This window comes from Salvelinus alpinus, chromosome 36, assembly GCF_045679555.1.
Source record: "Salvelinus alpinus chromosome 36, SLU_Salpinus.1, whole genome shotgun sequence".
Lineage (NCBI taxonomy): Eukaryota > Metazoa > Chordata > Actinopteri > Salmoniformes > Salmonidae > Salvelinus > Salvelinus alpinus.
This window is the reverse complement of record NC_092121.1, coordinates 14,408,005-14,429,627: the sequence shown is the minus strand read 5'-3', so window position 1 is coordinate 14,429,627 and position 21,623 is coordinate 14,408,005. Positions and strand designations below refer to the sequence as shown.

The window sequence follows — 21,623 nt, the reverse complement described above, 5'->3', positions numbered from 1 at the left end:
ACACAATGCACAGAAACATTTTACATTGTTTTAAGTTGCTTCACCTCAAGAAAATACATTGCAATTGACTATGTGAAATCTTGTAGGAATGTGATGATGGAGTAATGGACAGGGCTAAAGGCTTGGTGTGGGTGTAGTTGTATCACAACCTGGCATTGCCCGTATTCTTGATCTGGGTTTCATATGAGTCTGGGTGCTCTGAGGACGCTGGCATGCAACCTGATGTGGCACACACACATAAACAAACACACACACAAACCCCAACAATGGTCTGCTTTATAATGTGCCCACCGATGCCATGGTAACCCCCTCGTCCTGGGCAAGACGGGTGGAGTGGTGTGCCAAAGAAATGCCATGGTTACTTTTTTTTCTTAAACCACGTTGCCCAGAAACCTTTGAAATGTAATAAGTGAAACTAGTGGGTCGGTACATTATGCCGGGAGTGTGAGGGAGAGCAGGGGAGAGAGTAAACTTTACATTTTAGTGTGTCCTGTCTCTGAGGCATACATTTTGCCTTGAGTGGAAAATTGCTAACATGTGATTACTGATCAGAAACTGTAGAGGGCCAGGCAGGGAAGGCCAGAGAGTGCTTCATCCACTATTAGGTACAGTACAGATGATATGGCTGTACCACTCTTATTCTACAGATTACTTTAGTGGTAAGGTTTTAGCCAATAAAACTGTTTTTGGTGATCAAATCCACCTACAGTATACACCATCAGTATCTGAAAGCTCTTGAGCTGCATGTAAATGTATCTGGAACACTTATATAACATTATAGCAGCACGGGAACTGCAGAGGTAAGTCGAGGTTCCAAAAGAGGGCAGTGGAGATTTTATGTTGGCAGCAACTTTTGGAGCAGGAATGGTTTTGATAAAGTCAAGAGATGAGGGATGTATGTACTGTATGTGTGTTGATGGGGTATTGTTAGGAGTTTCTCGAGCCATTTCCATATTACCCGGGGTCATCTAGGCATTGCGCCGACTCCCTCTGCTTGTAGGCCCCGCTGAGGCCTGGCGAGATTGAAGACAGCGCTGGGGGAAGGGAGGGGGCGTGTGGGGTCACACAAAAGGGTCCCGTCTAGCGCTTTTTAATTCAATTGGGGCGACGTGCCAAGCCCAGCTTCTCTATAACAGCTAGCACGCCATAACAGGCCCTATAATTACCACTCATCCCACACCTCGGGTCCCCATCCAGGCTTTGTCTCTCTTTCTCTCTCCGTACACAGCCTCTTCCCTCTATCTTCTGCTTGCTTGCGTACTCATTCACACGCATGTAACATTCACAGATGACAGCAGCACTTAAGCAAAATCACCTGGGAATACATGGCGTTGTGGTGGCTCTCTCCTTCACAGTCTGTCAATGACTACCAATGAGACCCTGAATAAACACAAATATCTGTATCATGATCCAGCTATGACTATACTGGACAGACAGACAGTGAGGCAGACAGACAGACAGACTATATGGTATCTGTGTAAGATGGAAATAATGACTTACAGTGGCAAACAGTGTTATGGATAATAGTACTGGTGTCTTTGGAATAAGCACAAAGTCAATGAAAGTGCAAGTTACATTTTTTTCTTAGACATTTATTTTTTGTTTTCCGTAATAGGCTTGACTAAATGGAATTCACAGTAATGTTTTCCTCATGGGCAGTGACTAAATGTTTATACCACTGAGGAAAATGACTTTCTTTTGTTTTCATTATGCTCATCAACAACAGACTTCCATCCAGTTAGAATATGCAGGCATTATGGAGGGGAACCAAGAAGACGTCATGTCGCAAGGTGAATGAACCACAAGACAAAGGGGATTTGAGGAGGACAGGACACACGAGACACAGCTATTGAAGTCAATGGTCATTTTATTCAATTCACTATCAGTATGAACCATTTTTGTGTAATTCCTAGTTTTTATTCACAGAGACTGAAGATAAATGTACAAGGTCTGTAACATGGAGGCACTTCAATGACGGGGCACTGAAATGTGACTTTGGCTCACAGCACCTTGTAGCATGTATCCACCATGGACTGCACTTCCAGAACAATAGGCAGCCCAACATACAAAACAAATTGTAAATTCTTTAAGTACACATTGGTACATTGAACCCCCCCCACACACACATACACACACTGCTTTGAATTGGTTCAGAAATGGTGCTTCTCTAAGTCTACATATGGCAGGGTACTAGGACTGGCAAAGCCCGGGCACAGCTGCTTGGAGAGGGCTTCTTGGTGTTTTTGTGTCTGTGTCCTCTCCCTCACACACACAGACACACACACACTCACACTGGGTGCATCCTGGTAACACACAGCTCCTGATTGGTGCTCCATCCGTGTTTTCCCTTATTGACTTATTTATATATTTATTAGGCATCACGGGAAGAGGATTTTGGCTGGCGGAGTGAGCGCAGGAATGGCGTCGGACAGACAGTGTGACCCAGGGCTCAGGTGGCAGCTGTGCTACGACTTCTCTGCCAGGTCATGGTGGATGGTAGGGATACTCCCTGTCTATCTCTATCGCTTTCTCCATCACTCTCGCTTTCTTCTCTCTCCATTGATCTCTTCATTAAATTGAAAAAAAGTGTTTCATTAAAATGACATTTGGGTGGAGGTTGTTGCTCAGGTATAGGGCATAGAAAAGGTTTTGTTCCTCTGGGTATCTACTTTTAAAATGGCAAGTTGATGGTCAGGAATCAATTGATTGAATGTTTGATGAAGTGATTTCTGGTGAGAGGATGTAATGTTGTGCGAGGGTCTAGTTGACTTGGGTGAAAGTATTCCTGTAGAGAAGTTGGAGTCACCTGCATCAATTGATATTGGAATGATGGTGTAGTCATCAAAATCCTGATGACAATTGTGATAAATTTGTGTTTTCAGTAATGCTTTTTCTTTGGGCTACTTTAAATGGTGAAAAGCTCAATGGTGTGTGTACAAAATGAGGTTGCTGCCCTGAACTCTACTTTCATTGTTAGTTTTGTTTAAGTGAAAGTTGGTAGATACTTAACGCCACTCACACAATTATTTAACATAATTCAGTGCAAGATTAAATATTTAAATTGCCATGGAATAAAGACTCTGACTGTTATTAAATACAATCTTATCTCTGTTGCTATCCTATTACTCTCAGAATATTGTGACTTCAAATGTTTTGAAAATACTTGTTACTTTTGGCTTGCATACATTTATCATATCATATCACCCACTGAATAATAAATGATCTCATATTTGAGATTTAAAGATAATGCCAATGGATGTAGTTTCAAACTGTACTTCAGCTTGTACTTAATATTCAGTGTTTTGCCCACAAGTCTTTAAAAAAATGGACAGAGGACTGTTTCTAATAAGGATTGATTGGAGGTATAATTATCAAAAAGCATAACATAATGATTTTAAGTCATATTTTTGCATCCACATAGCCTACATTTTTCACCCATATATATCATATATCCTGCTTTATACACATACAAAACAACTAGAACAATTTTTGCGCCTTCAGGTTCAGAACCAGGTGCCAGCCACCAATCATTTGACCCCTTTCATCAGACCCCTTTATATTAAATAGTACGTATTGATAGCATTCTGTACCACTCTTGTTTGCATTGCATTGATTGTCCTTTGTGTGTTGATACACAGTGCAGAGGTGTCCTGAGGCCTGACACAGTTAGAAAACCCCAGGATTCCCTGCAGTGCCAGCCTGCTGCGCTCACTGCTATGTAGGGCACCACAAGGCCTGCTGCGCTCACTGCTATGTAGGGCACCACAGGGCCTGCTGCGCTCACTGCTATGTAGGGCACCACAAGGCCTGCTGCGCTCACTGCTATGTAGGGCACCACAAGGCCTGCTGCGCTCACTGCTATGTAGGGCACCACAAGGCCTGCTGCGCTCACTGCTATGTAGGGCACCACAAGGCCTGCTGCGCTCACTGCTATGTAGGGCACCACAAGGCCTGCTGCGCTCACTGCTATGTAGGGCACCACAGGGCCTGCTGCGCTCACTGCTATGTAGGGCACCACAAGGCCTGCTGCGCTCACTGCTATGTAGGGCACCACAGGGCCTGCTGCGCTCACTGCTATGTAGGGCACCACAGGGCCTGCTGCGCTCACTGCTATGTAGGGCACCACAAGGCCTACTGCGCTCACTGCTATGTAGGGCACCACAAGGCCTGCTGCGCTCACTGCTATGTAGGGCACCATAAGGCCTGCTGCGCTCACTGCTATGTAGGGCACCACAGGGCCTGCTGCGCTCACTGCTATGTAGGGCACCACAGGGCCTGCTGCGCTCACTGCTATGTAGGGCACCACAGGGCCTGCTGCGCTCACTGCTATGTAGGGCACCACAGGGCCTGCTGCCTTGGTGAGAGGGGGAGAGGGAGGAGGAGAGAAGGATAGGGAGGCCGGCCAGAACTGGGGCCCCACGTAGGGGGGTGGCAGGGGATGAGGCGACTGCAGGGTGCTGGGGCACAGGGGTGGGCAAGGCTAGGTTATTATGGCTGGCAAAGGAACGTTCTCTCACCCTGTGGAGAATCAGCAGGCCCTGCTAACCAGAACGTACGTGTCAGCACATCTAGTATTGTTCTAGCACTCTTACTGTCATTGCTAGGGCCTGATTCTGTGTCTTCATTGGTTGTGTTTTATGACTGCTCATACGTATGTATGTAAGTCTGTAATAGACTGTTCCTTACTGTATCATTCCATTGAAACCTCACACTCAAATGTGCTTAAACACATTTCAATGTCTCTTTATCCTATGTCCCTCCTGTCCAGGAGACCTCTCCTACCAAAACTGAATGTCTGTCTGCAGACCCTCCTGCCATTATCCCTACCTTTCTGTCTCACTTTCTCCGCTGTTCCTCAACCTGTCTGTCTGATTTTCTCACTTTCTCCGCTGTTCCTCAACCTGTCTGTCTGATTTTCTCACTTTCTCCCCTGTTACTCAACCTGTCTGTCTGACTGTCTCACTTTCTCCCCTGTTCCTCAACCTGTCTGTCTGACTGTCTCACTTTCTCCCCTGTTCCTCAACCTGTCTGTCTGTCTTTCTCACTTTCTCCCCTGTTCCTCAAGCTGTCTGTCTGACTGTCTCACTTTCTCCCCTGTTCCTCAACCTGTCTGTCTGTCTTTCTCACTTTCTCCCCTGTTCCTCAAGCTGTCTGTCCTCTTCCTCTCCAGACAACTACCCCGCCGGTGCCCTTATCCCTCTGTCTGTCTGTCTCTTCCACTTTCTTTTCACCCAGATGACCCTGCCTCTGCCCCTTTCCTTCTGTCTGTCTATCTGTCTGGCTCTCTACCCAGATGCCCCGGCCACTGCCTGGCGTTCTCTGTGTCTCCCTCTCCCACTGCACAGATGCCTGGCTTGGCCTGCAACAGCTGTCTCGCCATGTGCTGCTACCAAGTGTTGCCGCCGACAGTGGGGGGTTGGGGGGTGAGTCATGAATATTCATATTCTCTTGGATCCACTCTACCAAACAGAGTCTGCCACTGCTAAGGAGGCTCTACCCATCGATGGGGGGGAAAAGAGGGCGGAAGATGGGGGAAACTGCAGGGAGGAAAGAAGGAGGGATTGAGATAGAGAGGGAGAGGGTACTGGACCAGACCAGACTGTATGGCCCGGTTCCATAAAACAACGCTCTCCTCTCAGAAGTGTGAAAGAGTGAACACAGGAAGCAGAGGGATGGAGCGAAGGATGGGGGCAAGAAGAGAGGGGGGAATGGGTATCACAATATGGAGAAGGATGCAGACAATTACATTGGTAGTAGCCACAATCTATTTGCAGTATTATAGCTGATCCATCTGCTAATGCATTTTTTTTAAATCACAATATGGAGAAAGAAAGAAGTTAGAGATTTTACGAATAATATGAAATATGACTTTTTTTGTTCAAATATGAATTGCGCTTCCAAGGCATCCTTATTGTACAGTTCTAGGATAGAATTGTAGCTACATCATTGTTTTCATGTAGTAGCTAAATCCCACCCTGATCTAAAAAGACTAGAATATTGGCAGCTGCTGTTCTCAAGTGAATGGATGTACATAATGACAGTGATTTCCTCATCTTTTATTAATAATATGAATCCATATTTGAAAAAATGTTTAATACAAACGTAGATACCAAGAGATACGTTTAGATAAGAATAAGGAAACATTGACACAACGACATCCGTTAGGAAAAGCAAATAGATGCTTGTGCAAGCAGAGGGTGGACTAGAATTGAGAGTTAAATCAATAAATCAATTGCAAACCAAGGGATGGACAGAATAGCAGATGAAGTGGATGAATAGAGAGAGGGAACAAAAATAAGCTTTGGAGAATATAGCGAGAAAAGGAGAGCTGGAGAGAGGTACGGTGTAACGGCTGTCAATGTCGTTCTCCTCCTCCGACGAGGAGGAGCATGGATCGGACCAAGATGCGGAGTAGGAGGTATTCATGATTTTAATGGCAAACCAACAAACACTACAAATAAACAAAACAACAAACGTGACTAACCTGCAACAGTCCTGTGTGGCCCAAACGCTAACACAGGAAACAAACACCCACAAAACACCAGTGAAACCCTGGCTGCCTTAGTATGACTCTCAATCAGAGACAAACGAATCACACCTGTCTCTAATTGAGAATCATACCAGGCCGAACACAAAACCCAACATAGAAATACAAAACATAGACTGCCCACCCAACACTCACGCCCTGACCAATAAAGACATACAAAACAAGAGAAAACAGGTCAGGAACGTGACATAACCCACCCCTTAAGGTACGAACTCCGGGCGCACCAGCACAAAGTCTAGGGGAGGGTCTGGGTGGGCATCTGACCACGGTGGTGGCTCAGGCTCTGGGCGAGGTCCCCACCCCACCATAGTCACTCCCCGCTTCCGTATCCCCCTCCCAATGACCACCCTCCAACTCAACCCACCTAAATGAAGGGGCAGCATCGGGATAAGGGCCAGCACCGGGATAAGGGGCAGCAGCTCCGGGATAAGGGGCAGCAGCTCCGGGATAAGGGGCAGCAGCTCCGGGATAAGGGGCAGCAGCTCCGGGATAAGGGGCAGCAGCTCCGGGATAAGGGGCAGCTCCGGACTAAGTGGCAGCTCCGGACTGAGTGGCAGCTCATGACTGGGTGGCAGCTCATGACTGTAGGGCAGCTCATGACTGTAGGGCAGCTCATGACTGGAGGGCAGCTCATGACTGGAGGGCAGCTCATGACTGGAGGGCAGCTCATGACTGGAGGGCAGCTCATGACTGTAGGGCAGCTCATGACTGTAGGGCAGCTCATGACTGTAGGGCAGCTCATGACTGGAGGGCAGCTCATGACTGTAGGGCAGCTCATGACTGTAGGGCAGCTCATGACTGTAGGGCAGCTCATGACTGTAGGGCAGCTCATGACCGTAGGGCAGCTCATGACTGTCTGGCGTCTCTGGCAGCTCCTGACTGGCTGGCGTCTCTGGCAGCTCCTGACTGGCTGGCGTCTCTGGCAGCTCCTGACTGGCTGGCGTCTCTGGCAGCTCCTGACTGGCTGGCGTCTCTGGCAGCTCCTGACTGGCTGGCGTCTCTGGCAGCTCCTGACTGGCTGGCGGCTCTGGCAGCTCCTGACTGGCTGGCGGCTCTAGCGGCTCCTGACTGACGGACGGCTCTAACGGCTCGGGACAGACGGGCGGCTCTAATGGCTCGTGGCAGACGGATGGCTCAGATGGCGCTTGGCAGACGGATGGCTCAGACGGCGCTGGGCAGACGGATGGCTCAGACGGCGTTGGGCAGACAGATGGCTCAGACGGCGTTGGGCAGACAGATGGCTCAGACGGCGTTGGGCAGACAGATGGCTCAGACGGCGTTGGGCAGACAGATGGCTCAGACGGCGTTGGGCAGACGGATGGCTCAGACGGCGTTGGGCAGACGGATGGCTCAGACGGCGCTGGGCAGACAGATGGCTCAGACGGCGCTGGGCAGACAGATGGCTCAGACGGCGTTGGGCAGCCGGGCAGTTCAGGCACCGCTGGGCAGACGGGCAGTTCAGGCACCGCTGGGCAGACGGCAGACTCTGGCCGGCTGAGACGCACAATAGGCCTGATGCGTGGTGCCGGAACTGGAGGTACCGGGCTGAGGGCACGCACCTCAGGGCGAGTGCGGGGAGGAGGAACAGGGCTCTGGAGATGCACTGGAAGCCTGGTGCGTGGTGTAGGCACTGGTGGTACTGGGCTGGGGTGGGAAGGTGGCGCCGGATATGCCGGACCGTGAAGGAGGACACGCGCTCTTGAGCACCGAGCCTCTCCAACCTTACCAGGTTGAATGGTCCCCGTAGCCCTGCCAGTGCGGCGAGGTGGAATAGCCCGCACTGGGCTATGCAGGCGAACCGGGGACACCACCTGTAAGGCTGGTGCCATGTACGCCGGCCCGAGGAGACGTACTGGAGGCCAGATACGTTGGGCCGGCTTCATGACATCCGGCTCGATGCCCAACCTAGCCCTCCCAGTGCGGCAAGGTGGAATAGCCCGCACTGGGCTAAGCACGCGTACTGGGGACACCGTGCGCTTTACCGCATAACACGGTGTCTGACCAGTACGACGCCCTCTCACTCCACGGTAAGCCCGGGGAGTTGGCTCAGGTAACCAACCCGGCTTCGCCACACTCCCCTTTAGCCCCCCCCCCAAGACATTTTTGGGTGAGCCTCTCGGGCTTCCAGCCTCTCTTACGTGCTGCCTCCTCATACCAGCGCTCCTGGGCTGTGGCTGCCTCCTTCTCCTCCCGAGAGCGGCGATTCTCTCCCACCTTAGCCCAGGGTCCTTCTCCGTTGAGTATTTGCTCCCATGTCCATTCCTCTTCTCTCCATTGCTTTTGTTCTTGCCGTCCTTCTCCAATCCGCTTGGTCCTGGTTTGGTGGGTGTTTCTGTAACGGCTGTCAATGTCGTTCTCCTCCTCCGACGAGGAGGAGCATGGATCGGACCAAGATGCGGAGTAGGAGGTATTCATGATTTTAATGGCAAACCAACAAACACTACAAATAAACAAAACAACAAACGTGACTAACCTGCAACAGTCCTGTGTGGCCCAAACGCTAACACAGGAAACAAACACCCACAAAACACCAGTGAAACCCTGGCTGCCTTAGTATGACTCTCAATCAGAGACAAACGAATCACACCTGTCTCTAATTGAGAATCATACCAGGCCGAACACAAAACCCAACATAGAAATACAAAACATAGACTGCCCACCCAACACTCACGCCCTGACCAATAAAGACATACAAAACAAGAGAAAACAGGTCAGGAACGTGACATACGGAGAGATAGCAGATGAATATAGACAGTAGGGGTGGGGGGCAGCCGATCTGAGAGGGCCAGTCTCTAGTGGGTCTCCCTCTCTTTCATGGAGAGCCAGGAAAACAGATTATACCAGTGCTGGTCTCTCCTGGGGGAGGACAACCCTACTCTCCCAGAACCCCCTTCCTTTAAACCCCCTTGCAGATACCCCTCTCCATGGTACTGGCTGGAGTCAGACCTGAGTAAATCACAGAGATGAAGAAGTGTATTTCCAATGGGGCTCTGAGATGTGGAGCCACACATGTACTCAAATTACAAAAAAAAGACATAATTTCATGTCTTTCCACACAGGAACGAAATGTTGGTGGCTTGGTTTTGATTGCAGTTCATCAGCCTGTAAAAACACTGCATTGTTTCCCGCTTTGTGTGGAGAGATAACCTAGCGGATCTAAACTTATACACACAGAACACTTGACCTTGTTTAAGAAAAAGCCTTTGTGTTCCCTTTCAGTGGCTTTGAAGAACTGTGGCTGGAGCTTTAACTGAAAGAGTGGGAGCTGGCACAGAGAGAAGTGTGTATCATCATTTACTTTGTTCTTGTCATGATTATCAGCATCTCACCAAGCACTTCACTCATGCACACATGTGCAAACAATACACACACATCCAAAAGCCATACACTCATACAAACATTTACCTTTCTTATAAACACATGAGCACACACACACACACACACACACACAGGCAGAGTTCATAAGGACCTCTAAACCCTCCTTGCTGGTGGACGATAAGCGGTGTGCTGGTAGCCCTGCCCTCCTGAGACATGCCTTCCTCTAGCGGTGCCGTGTAGGAGCCTGATAAGGCTGGGGAGTGTGGGATAGCCAGGGACCAGGGACAGCTCCACTCTAGCAACCTGCAGCAGCCACCCTGGCCCCAGGGCCAGCCAATCACAGCCCTCTGTCACATGCTATTTATCTCACCGCTGGGTGCCTGGAGGTGGACTCTATACCTGGACTGGTTAGCTGTCTGCCTTTGTTACATACAGGGCTGTGGTAATAGGCCTAATGCATCATGTGTGTGTGTGTGTGTGTGTGTGTGTGTGTGTGTGTGTGTGTGTGTGTGTGTGTGTGTGTGTGTGTGTGTGTGTGTGTGTGTGTGTGTGTGTGTGTGTGTGTGTGTGTGTGTGTGTGTGTGTGTGTGTGTGTGTGTGCGTGCGTGTTCCCGTATACAGATGTTTTAACTCCCTCTATCTCCTCTGTGGTTCCAGAGGCTTGATAGTCCCACTCCAACAGAAACTCATTAGGGGTGCAGAGTTAATTAAGCAGTAATGCTTTAAAACTGACATACTTTCAAAGCACCTTTTTTTTTTTTCAAAGTCCTTTTCTAGATGAAATGTACAATCTGCTGGGACACAGAAATGTACACCTTTAAGATGAAAGATCCTTTGAAAAAGCAATTTTGTTCAGGAGATTGATGGTAGGCCTACCTAGATGTTCAAGATGCAACTTATTCTCTGTCTTTGAAGCTATAACCAATTTATGTTCTGACATTTAGATCATGAAAAAAACTATACCCACATGAGGATATACGGTCTGCTAACAGCAGGCTGTTCAAACAGTATTGCGCACAGGTTATAGGTCCGGTTGCCTACGCTTGCTTTGCCGTGAGCTATGACAGACAGACTGGGGATAGGGTATGCATGAGAGATAACTGTTGCATTGCTGTTTTAAAGAACTGTGTGGGAATAGGTGAAGCGAGTGTGCGTAAACAGCCCTTTTTTGTCCTTCCGTATGGGAAGTTACGGGCCTACAGTACCTTTGGGGGAGAAACAGAGGCGGTGAATTAGGCTGCCGGTCTGCGGCTCTTTCAGCCAGTGCCCGTTCGCAATGCCAATGTCAGCATTCCTAGACACGCCGTTGTCTAGTGGAACTTTTGTTTCCCCGTTTTTGTAAAGCTCAAGCCGAGAATACTGGGCAAACTGTATAGAAACGGAAGGGAATCCAAGTAAAGTCCCTGGATAGTGCAGGAGAGCGCGAGAAGGAATTGCATAATGGAATTGGGAAATAAGGGCTTACACTTTACAACGCTGCCTGAAAATCCATTTTCATTTTAATGAGAATCAGATAGCCTATAGTTGCAGCTCATGCTACCTCAAGAGCAACACTGTTTCGTTGTACTTTCGGCCGGGAATGGATTGTGAATAACAGTTTGACGCATTTGTGCTCCACCAGAAACACATTTTCATTTCTCGGCCGTGGCTGTGCAACGAGAACAGTGGCTCTTTAGTTTTTGGCCTATGCTCACTATAGGCCTACAGTACTACGACACATCACGCACGTTGTGACCTTTGTGTTGGGCCTAAATCTTTTGTAATTATTGTTAGAAATTATAAACTACTTTAGAACATGCTTAAAACCCCATAAATCACAACTTTTCATTTCTAAACACAGACATTTGGGTTCGCGGGGCAGGTGAAAGTGCGGAGAGCAGGCTTTATCACTCCGACATGAAAGGTTGAGTAATAAAATGAAGCAGATGCACTAGGCCTAGGCCCTACTTCGAGGTTTTTCCGGATTGGTTAAAAACGTGTTCAAGTTCGTTTGAGTTGATGTAGGTCTATTTATTTCGCCAAAAATAGAAGGCTACCTATTTATTTATTTTATCGAATGGCCCTCTTTGACTTAATCATTCTATTAACTGAACTTTTGGATGAGTTGTTGTTATGCACTCATTAGTGTGCCAGCCGGTGCACTTTGTTATGGGTGTAAGATGGCACAGTGATGCCATCTGTTGGTAAATGTTCATTACTGCAACTCGTGTATTTATACCGGGGTGCTTGAGATACCCGGAAGTGTCATGATGTACAGAACAAGGCTGGTTACTCGCATGAATGTCTCTGTCTCGTCATTTAACATTCAAACATGGTGTCAGAAGAGGGATTTGAACCCTCGCCTCCAGTCGGAGACCAGAATTTGAGTCTACAACTACAACCTCACGGTGGTGTATAAGCCAGGGCCAGAGATGTATGTGAGTGACACGCTCAGCAGGGCTACTGCATCAGGCATTTACACACGCTCCATGCATGAACAACACGCAGTGTGCAGCTTACAAACAGAGCAAGTGGATGTTGAACACATTAACCAGGCTGACTACCTCAATGTTACGGACCAGCGCCTTATACAAATCAGACAGCACACAGACAGGGACGGACAACTCCAGGCATTGAGGTCTGTGATTATGATGGGCTGGCCCGACTGCAAGGAAGAAACTGCTTTAGCCGTCAGAGAATATTGGCCAGTCAAAGAGGAGCTCAGTGTTCAAAACGGAGTAATATTCATGTGTCAGAGAGTCGTTATTCCCCGGTCTCTGCGCCATGAGATGTTGGCGCGTGTGCACTCAAGTCACATAGGAGGTGAGGCCTGTTACAGACAAGCACGTGACACACTGTATTGGCCAGGAATGCAGAGTGAAATCAAAGACTATGTCAGTAAATGTTCAATCTGTAATGAATATGCCATTGAGCAACAGAGAGAGACGATGACGTCCCACGAGCTACCGATGCGCCCCTGGCAGATAGTAAGCCTAGATCTCTTCCAGCACAGTGGCAAAGACTTTCTGCTGGTAGTCGATCATTACTCAGACTTTTGGGAGATTGACCTCCTCCCCGACCTCTCAGCAGAGACAACGATCAAACGCTGCAAGGCTCAGTTTGCCCGCTATGGCCAGCCAGATAGGGTAATTTCAGACAATGGACCCCAATTCTCCGGAGCTGAGTTCCGAAAATTTGCTGCAGGATGGGAATTTGAGCACGTCACTTCATCACCACGATACCCAAAAGCTAATGGGAAGGCGGAGTCCGCAGTAAAAATCGCAAAGGACCTCTGCAAAAAGGCTCTGCGAGAGGGCAAAGATGCCTGGAAAGCAATCCTGCAGTGGCGCAATACCCCGACAGAAGGCATGGATAGCAGCCCGGCCCAGCGCCTCATGGCACGGCGCTTAAAAGCAGCTCTGCCAGTAGCCAACACTCTCCTGGAGCCCTGTGTGGTGACTGACGTGCTGGTGAAGCTACGTCACAGAAGACAGGTCTCCAAGTTCATCTACGACAAATCAGCAAAAGACTTACCTGAGCTCAGGGTGGGTGAAACGGTGCGAATGAAGCCACTACCAGGGGACCGGACGGGCCTCTGGAGACTCGGATCCTGTGTACAGAAAGTGGCACCACGCTCCTACTTGGTCGAAGTGAATGGATCTCTGTACCGTCGCAACAGAGTTGACCTTCGGATTGCTGAGCCAGCACCTACTCAGAACCCTGATGGTCAAAGGGGTCGCATGACAAAAGACGGAACTCCAGCAATGGGGCCTGAGGCACTGGGCGAAGAGCCAGGTGATCACAGGTCAAGTCACATGGGGCCTGAGGCACTGGGCGAAGAGTCAGGGGATCACAGGTCGGCTGCTCCCTCGCCCATCAATACTCCCCTTAGACAGTCAGGTGACACGCCTGTGCGGGAACCCGCAGTCCTCGCAGACAAGCCCCCTGTCTTTTCACGCTACGGGCGTTTGTCTCAGCCACCAAAAAGACTTAATCTGTAGGTTGCCCATCAGGGTTGACAGAAAGAGATAAAAAAATGTTTTAAGTTGTTACCTGAGAAAAAAAAAAAAAAAAAAAATACTAAGTTGTTCATGTTGGAAATTATTACTAGGTTTGTTTTGTTAATGAATTGACACCTGTCCTATTTTATTAAAGGGAAGATGTTATGGGTGTAAGATGGCACAGTGATGCCATCTGTTGGTAAATGTTCATTACTGCAACTCGTGTATTTATACCGGGGTGCTTGAGATACCCGGAAGTGTCATGATGTACAGAACAAGGCTGGTTACTCGCATGAATGTCTCTGTCTCGTCATTTAACATTCAAACACACTTCACATAGTGAACACAGTCAATCTGTTGTTTATAATATAGAAAGCTTATTTGTATTATTCTATATCAGTGTGCAAAAATGCTGTTTTTACATTTTGAATAATTTCACATGCAGGGAAGTGAAGATTGACATTAAGCTATATGAGAAATCAGACAACAATGGTTTGTCTTCAACAGAAATAAATCATTTTGTGCATTGTTGCCTATATATAATCGTTTAGATAAGTAGGCTTATCACGAATTCTGATTGCAGAGGCATTGAGAGTCTACATGTGACAGATGTAACGGATGTGAAATGGCTAGCTAGTTAGCGGGTACGCGCTAGTAGCGTTTCAATCAGTTACGTCACTTGCTCTGAAACCTATTAGTAGTGTTGCCCCTTGCTCTGCAAGGGCCGTGGCCTTTGTGGAGCGATGGGTAACGATGCTTCGTGGGCGACCGTTGTTGATGTGTGCAGAGGGTCCCTGGTTCGCGCCCGTGTCGGGGCGAGGGGACGGTTTAAAGTTATACTGTTACATTGATGCTGTTGACCCGGATCACTGGTTGCTGCGGAAAAGGAGGAGGTTGAAAGGGGGGTGAGTGTAACGGATGTGAAATGGCTAGCTAGTTAGCGGGTACGCGCTAGTAGCGTTTCAATCAGTTACGTCACTTGCTCTGAAACCTATTAGTAGTGTTGCCCCTTGCTCTGCGGCCTTTGTGGAGTGATGGGTAACGATGCTTCGTGGGCGACCGTTGATGTGTGCAGAAGGTCCCTGGTTCTGTTACACAGACAACTACAACTATAGATGAGGAAGATGCGGGAAATCAGGATATGATACAGTGCTTAGCTTTACTAAGTTGCTTAGGCCTATAGGCTATATCATAAACGAATAAAGTGCTCAAATAAAAGATATACAATTGGTAAAATAATAGAGAAGTGTAATTTGCTGTTATATCCTACACTTCCGGATGAAGTACTGGCTGCCTAGTATCGATGCTGTGTGTTTGCCGACAGCATCGACAGAGAAATGCATGGTCAGGCACTAATATGTAGGCTACTCCCTTGTTATTTTCTGAACTGTATTGAACCTTCTTGTCCAAGCGAATACCAAGGTTAGGATGATGATCATAGGCTTGACGTCTTGTGTGATGTTTGCACAATGACAAAAGGCTGAGAATGGCCATTATGTCACAAACAGGCCTAGTCAATATTACATGTTTTTCTTTACACATTTGATTGTATAGATATAGGTCTACTTGTATCATATCTTCTGCCTTATACAACTTTTCATATTCTTTAGGCCTAGAACAAAATAATTATTAGTCTGAAAGTTAACTGTCTAAACTGATACTTGGCACAAGTTTTGAAACAAATTATAGCACCCATCAATTTAAAGAAACGTTTTTCTTTTTATAAAAAAAGTTTCTAAAAATAATAATTTTAAAGCAGATAATAGGAAAAAGTATTTAGGCCTAATATCAATACAGCTTAGTTAAATGTGACAGACATGTTTTAACACTTATTCTGTTGCAAACCACACTAATATGTAGATGTAGACCTATGACATAAAACATTCAAAGAATAAACCAAATTTGTATTTTTGTGTTTTTTCCTCAATTCTTAAATGACATTAAAATGACAAGGGCAACACACATCCCGAAATTAATATTACTAAAGCTAACCTGCGGGTCTCACCTGAATTCTGGAGGATTTTAGATTATAATTTGAAATTGGATGCAGCCTATTATTGGACTTGGAAACTGTCTGTTGAAGTATCTAAAATGTCATGCAAATCAACCACTTTTTAAATCCATGAATACACTTTTAAAATAGCCAAACTGTGTCATTGGGGATACGCTGCATTTATTAATGTAATCCATTTCCGTCTAAAGCAGAATTGTATTATGGTAAATGTATTTTCTCGTAGAAATTAAACAAGTGTCATTCTGATCTTTCCATGTTCAGTCTCGTTAGAATTAAATCTTTTTTTTTTCTTTAAAAGTTACTGTATTCAAAGAATTGCAGGCTTCTGACATTATATAGCAAAGCATCATTGAGTCTATGAAATTACAATGCAGGAATTTCGACTGGGGAGGCAATAAATGAGTACTTCCAAGGATGATTAGTAAGAATACAAGTGATTAATGGTGATAATAACAATAATTGAATGTATATATTTATATTAATCAGTGTCTAATAACAGCCTAAAAATAATATTACAGCAATTGTAATAATATTGGTATTATTGTTTTCTTTCTTATTTCTGTTATTGCTGTATCTTTATCATCATCATCATCATCATCATCATCATCATCATCATCATCATCAACAACATCTGCTCTTCTCCAGCTATTAGATTCTCCTGAAGTTATAAACCTGCAGGAGCCACAATAAGCTCTAACACTAAATAACAGCTTGTGTTTCTCATGGGTCTTTCTAAATATAAGGTCATAAACTTATATTGCGGAAGAGGAGATAAACAACCAGTTAGCATATTGGAATCCCTTGGGCACGCTCATACTTTGTGGCATCACAACACTTGCATATTCTTACCTTAAAGGTCAACGCAGAAATGTGTTGGAATAAAGGAATATTCTAATGAAGTCAAGTCCTATTAAATGTCAAATTAATTTAATTTCCCAGTATTGTTTGATATGAATAACACCACAGTGATTTGAACAGGGTGCAAAAATGATTAGCCTCATCAACCCGTGCACCTGTCCCGTTCTTGCTCTAGGCTGAGGATACGGTAAGAAATAATAGTTTGTTTAGTTGGCTGAATGTGGATGAATTCTGTAGAAAATGTAGTGGAAATCATTCTGTAGCCTACAAAACTGGTGGTAAATCCCCGTTTAATCTCGTCCTTCACTGCAAGTCAGAGGAAGTTATTCCAAACCTGCTCTGTTCTTACTAAAACGTACAAACAGGACCGTGACGGCCATACATGAGGTATATTATTATGTTGAAAAAATGTCCTTTTATATTAATCTAGACTACAAAATATTTTCCTATAGCTTACTGTGGCCTCATAACTGCTAGGCCTTTACTGTCAAATTCTCATCGTTGTAAAATATCTGGCATGACTAGCCTAAATAAACATGTAAAAATCTAAGAAACATATCCCTAATGATTAAATGTTATCTAGACCTAATACCGATAAGAGAGGTTTGTAACTTATAGCTTATATCATTGACCAATGTTAAAATGATTTGGATTTTATCATACCACCTCCCTCTCTGCTCTCCCTCCCTCCCTGCGTCCCCGCTCTGCCTCTACACTGTAGCCGGTAGTGGTAATCCCCTGCCGTCCACAGTTTACTCTGAGTCCGTATTTAATTCCTCTAACCCCCCAGCTGCCGTCCTGGTTACTCACTGAGCACGACAGACTGTGAACCGCTCCGTTTATTAATAATTCACCAGCCCTCCGCTCCTCCGGCCGCGATCCACTGCTGCGCCTCTGCGCGCTCTGGACCGCCACATCACCTTTTCTGGGTTTATTACACTTTAACAGCCGTTAACTCCAACTATTTCATTCACTCGTCATATGTACCGGTATTAGCGTATACATATGCGCGTTTTCGTGAAGTCGCCTGGCATAGTGGTATGATCAAGTATCACCCCTCTCCAAAACTTGCAACATCGATGGTGCCAGATCTGGTACTAGTTGTGGTCTCCTTTTTATCTCGAGTAAATATGGGCATTGAAGAACAGGTGAAGAAGAACCAAAGGGAATTCCATTTTTGTATTGTTTTTTATTAGGAGGACCAGAGGATGAGGATAACACAGAGTTCCTTTGAGGCACACAGAAGCAACAGCTGATTTGTGAGCGCGTAAGCAGAGTCTACTTACTGCCGGTCCCTTGCAAAGAGAGACCTCTGCTCTGTTACTTGGGAGCTGACGATACGCTAGCATCGTGCACGGATTTGCCTCACTGGGTATTCGGTGAACAGAGCGGACGGAAGGGATGGCGCACTGACAGGCGACCAGAGCAAGTCCTCACAGCTCCGACAACCGCCGTCCGTGTTTTCATGGAAGTCCCACGCGTGAATAGCGGACATAAACACCCCGAATGAAGCCGGGAAGTGGTTGACTTGGATAAGCCGCCTCCCTTCACTTTCTCTGTTGGAGGAGAACAGTAAAACTACAATTTAAAAAAATGGTAATCGGGCCACAGGCCGTCCCGTATTAGGGTTATTTTGCTTCCGGTATCAGAAGAAACGACTAGGTTTCTTTCTCCCACATTTTTTTTGGAAGCTGAACTTTTTAAAAGTTGAAAATGTGTATTTGAGACTGTTGGCACATTTCCCTGCTCCACAATGGTACGTGCTGTGTAAATCAATAATTTGCTATTTTATGCATCTGAAAGCTTGTAAACATCTTAATGTTTTGTTTAAACAGGAAAAACATCACTCTAGTGCATCAAAAACTATTAATGATTACCCTCAAAGTTATCTTGTGAGTGGTTTAAGGAGTAATACCGTACATTACAGTCAACTTTGCACTACCCAATCTCATATTGATACTGTATAGGATTTTATGTTAAATCATATATGGAAGTGGGTTATATTTGAACAAGGATAACGCGGATAATTTATCTTCCTTTATCCTCCACTCAGCTACAATCCCGGGGCAGTTGAGCTGCTTCCAGTCGTTGCAGCTCGTGGTCATGCTGTCGCCCCCCTATTGACAAGCAGAGCACGGCACTCCACCAATCAAGCATCTACTTTGATGTATCTATATTACACACAAAGTCAAGGCAGCGTTGCACAATCCAAACGCGTCAAGAAATTGAATAAGCAGTAACATAAAAGCCGAATGTGAATAGTCAACGGGCGCATTTACTTTTTGGTTTATAAGTTCATTTTGGCTACAGTTTATAGGGGACGTTACCCTAAGAGTTGGAATGTATTGCTGAAATCAATGTTAGTTGTGGAAGATAATTTGCGAAACTGCTTTCCTCTCGTGCTCTGTTGTTAAATATTATCTACCGGTATAACTTCTTACCGACGGCTGCGTATTTACGCATAGCTGTAAAGGCTATTCACTGAATTCAAGGCACTAAGGAGAGCACAATACCATTCTAATAACCACTAGGCCCACCAAGTCCACAGCACTGGTCCTTGTGCTGCTGCTTGTGATTGCATGTTATGATATTGTAATGGAGAGTTTAGTTCAGTAGAGGTTCAGTTCCTCTATGACTTCAAACATTTAACATGAGTTTCTTGAGAACAGATAATATTGCTGAGCTATAAGTAGGCCTACACCAAAACAAAGTTTGATATTCTTTACACAGTAAAATAGTAGAGTGAATCATGTCTCTAAGACTGTCAAGAAAAACTATCTGACTCCTGATTAAATGAAAGCACAAAGGACATCTATTCTGGTCCTTTATTTGTTTTGTGTATTTTCCCAAAGTAATCCAGTTGCGGGATAGTGGTTAGAAGTGGACTGCTATTAGGTTCTAAATTAGTCATGGAAAGTGTTATTTAATGAGTTATAACTTAGCTGTCAGGTTCTTGACCTTCAGCTTGATCTCTTGGCATAGGATCAGTTGAGTTGGCCATTTTGTGTGCATTGCCTATTGAGGAACCACTGACATGTAGATTCCTACAATTCTATTTGCACATGAATATGGAAAATTATTTGTATGAATAATTATGTGTTTACTTACATTTACATTACATTTAAGTCATTTAGCAGACGCTCTTATCCAGAGCGACTTACAAATTGGTGCATTCACCTTATGATATCCAGTGGAACAACCACTTTACAATAGTGCATCTAACTCTTTTAAGGGGGGGGGGGGGTTAGAAGGATTACTTTATCCTATCCTAGGTATTCCTTAAAGAGGTGGGGTTTCAGGTGTCTCCGGAAGGTGGTGATTGACTCCGCTGACCTGGCGTCGTGAGGGAGTTTGTTCCACCATTGGGGTGACAGAGCAGCGAACAGTTTTGACTGGGCTGAGCGGGAACTGTACTTCCTCAGAGGTAGGGAGGCGAGCAGGCCAGAGGTGGATGAACGCAGTGCCCTTGTTTGGGTGTAGGGCCTGATCAGAGCCTGAAGGTACGGAGGTGCCGTTCCCCTCACAGCTCCGTAGGCAAGCACCATGGTCTTGTAGCGGATGCGAGCTTCAACTGGAAGCCAGTGGAGAGAGCGGAGGAGCGGGGTGACGTGAGAGAACTTGGGAAAGTTGAACACCAGACGGGCTGCGGCGTTCTGGATGAGTTGTAGGGGTTTAATGGCACAGGCAGGGAGCCCAGCCAACAGCGAGTTGCAGTAATCCAGACGGGAGATGACAAGTGCCTGGATTAGGACCTGCGCCGCTTCCTGCGTGAGGCAGGGTCGTACTCTGCGAATGTTGTAGAGCATGAACCTACAGGAACGGGTCACCGCCTTGATATTAGTTGAGAACGACAGGGTGTTGTCCAGGATCACGCCAAGGTTCTTAGCACTCTGGGAGGAGGACACAATGGAGTTGTCAACCGTGATGGCGAGATCATGGAACGGGCAGTCCTTCCCCGGGAGGAAGAGCAGCTCCGTCTTGCCGAGGTTCAGCTTGAGGTGGTGATCCGTCATCCACACTGATATGTCTGCCAGACATGCAGAGATGCGATTCACCACCTGGTTATCAGAGGGGGGAAAGGAGAAGATTAATTGTGTGTCGTCTGCATAGCAATGATAGGAGAGACCATGTGAGGATATGACAGAGCCAAGTGACTTGGTGTATAGCGAGAATAGGAGAGGGCCTAGAACAGAGCCCTGGGGGACACCAGTGGTGAGAGCACGTGGTGCGGAGACAGATTCTCGCCACGCCACCTGGTAGGAGCGACCTGTCAGGTAGGACGCAATCCAAGCGTGGGCCGCGCCGGAGATGCCCAGCTCGGAGAGGGTGGAGAGGAGGATCTGATGGTTCACAGTATCAAAGGCAGCCGATAGGTCTAGAAGGATGAGAGCAGAGGAGAGAGAGTTAGCTTTAGCAGTGCGGAGCGCCTCCGTGACACAGAGAAGAGCAGTCTCAGTTGAATGACTAGTCTTGAAACCTGACTGATTTGGATCAAGAAGGTCATTCTGAGAGAGATAGCAGGAGAGCTGGCCAAGGACGGCACGTTCAAGAGTTTTGGAGAGAAAAGAAAGAAGGGATACTGGTCTGTAGTTGTTGACATCGGAGGGATCGAGTGTAGGTTTTTTCAGAAGGGGTGCAACTCTCGCTCTCTTGAAGACGGAAGGGACGTAGCCAGCGGTCAAGGATGAGTTGATGAGCGAGGTGAGGTAAGGGAGAAGGTCTCCGGAAATGGTCTGGAGAAGAGAGGAGGGGATAGGGTCAAGCGGGCAGGTTGTTGGGCGGCCGGCCGTCACAAGACGCGAGATTTCATCTGGAGAGAGAGGGGAGAAAGAGGTCAAAGCACAGGGTAGGGCAGTGTGAGCAGAACCAGCGGTGTCGTTTGACTTAGCAAACGAGGATCGGATGT

The 21,623-nt window shown here is 46.6% G+C and overlaps 1 protein-coding gene across 5 annotated transcripts in view; it reads left to right on the top strand.

Annotated features, from left to right (window-relative positions):
* Positions 1-2,367: 2,367 nt before the first annotated feature.
* The window catches only part of LOC139565003 (nuclear factor 1-like), a 70,661-nt gene continuing 51,405 nt past the window's right edge, over positions 2,368-21,623 (top strand). For 2 of the 5 annotated variants that reach the window (XM_071384986.1, XM_071384980.1), the window contains exon 1: positions 17,514-18,473. In XM_071384986.1, the coding sequence (XP_071241087.1) occupies positions 18,471-18,473 (3 nt within the window). In that variant the 5' untranslated portion in view covers positions 17,514-18,470. Of the gene's footprint in view, positions 2,497-17,512; positions 18,474-21,623 lie in introns of those variants that run through there. The other 3 variants (XM_071384979.1, XM_071384976.1, XM_071384982.1) reach the window with 3 other exon arrangements.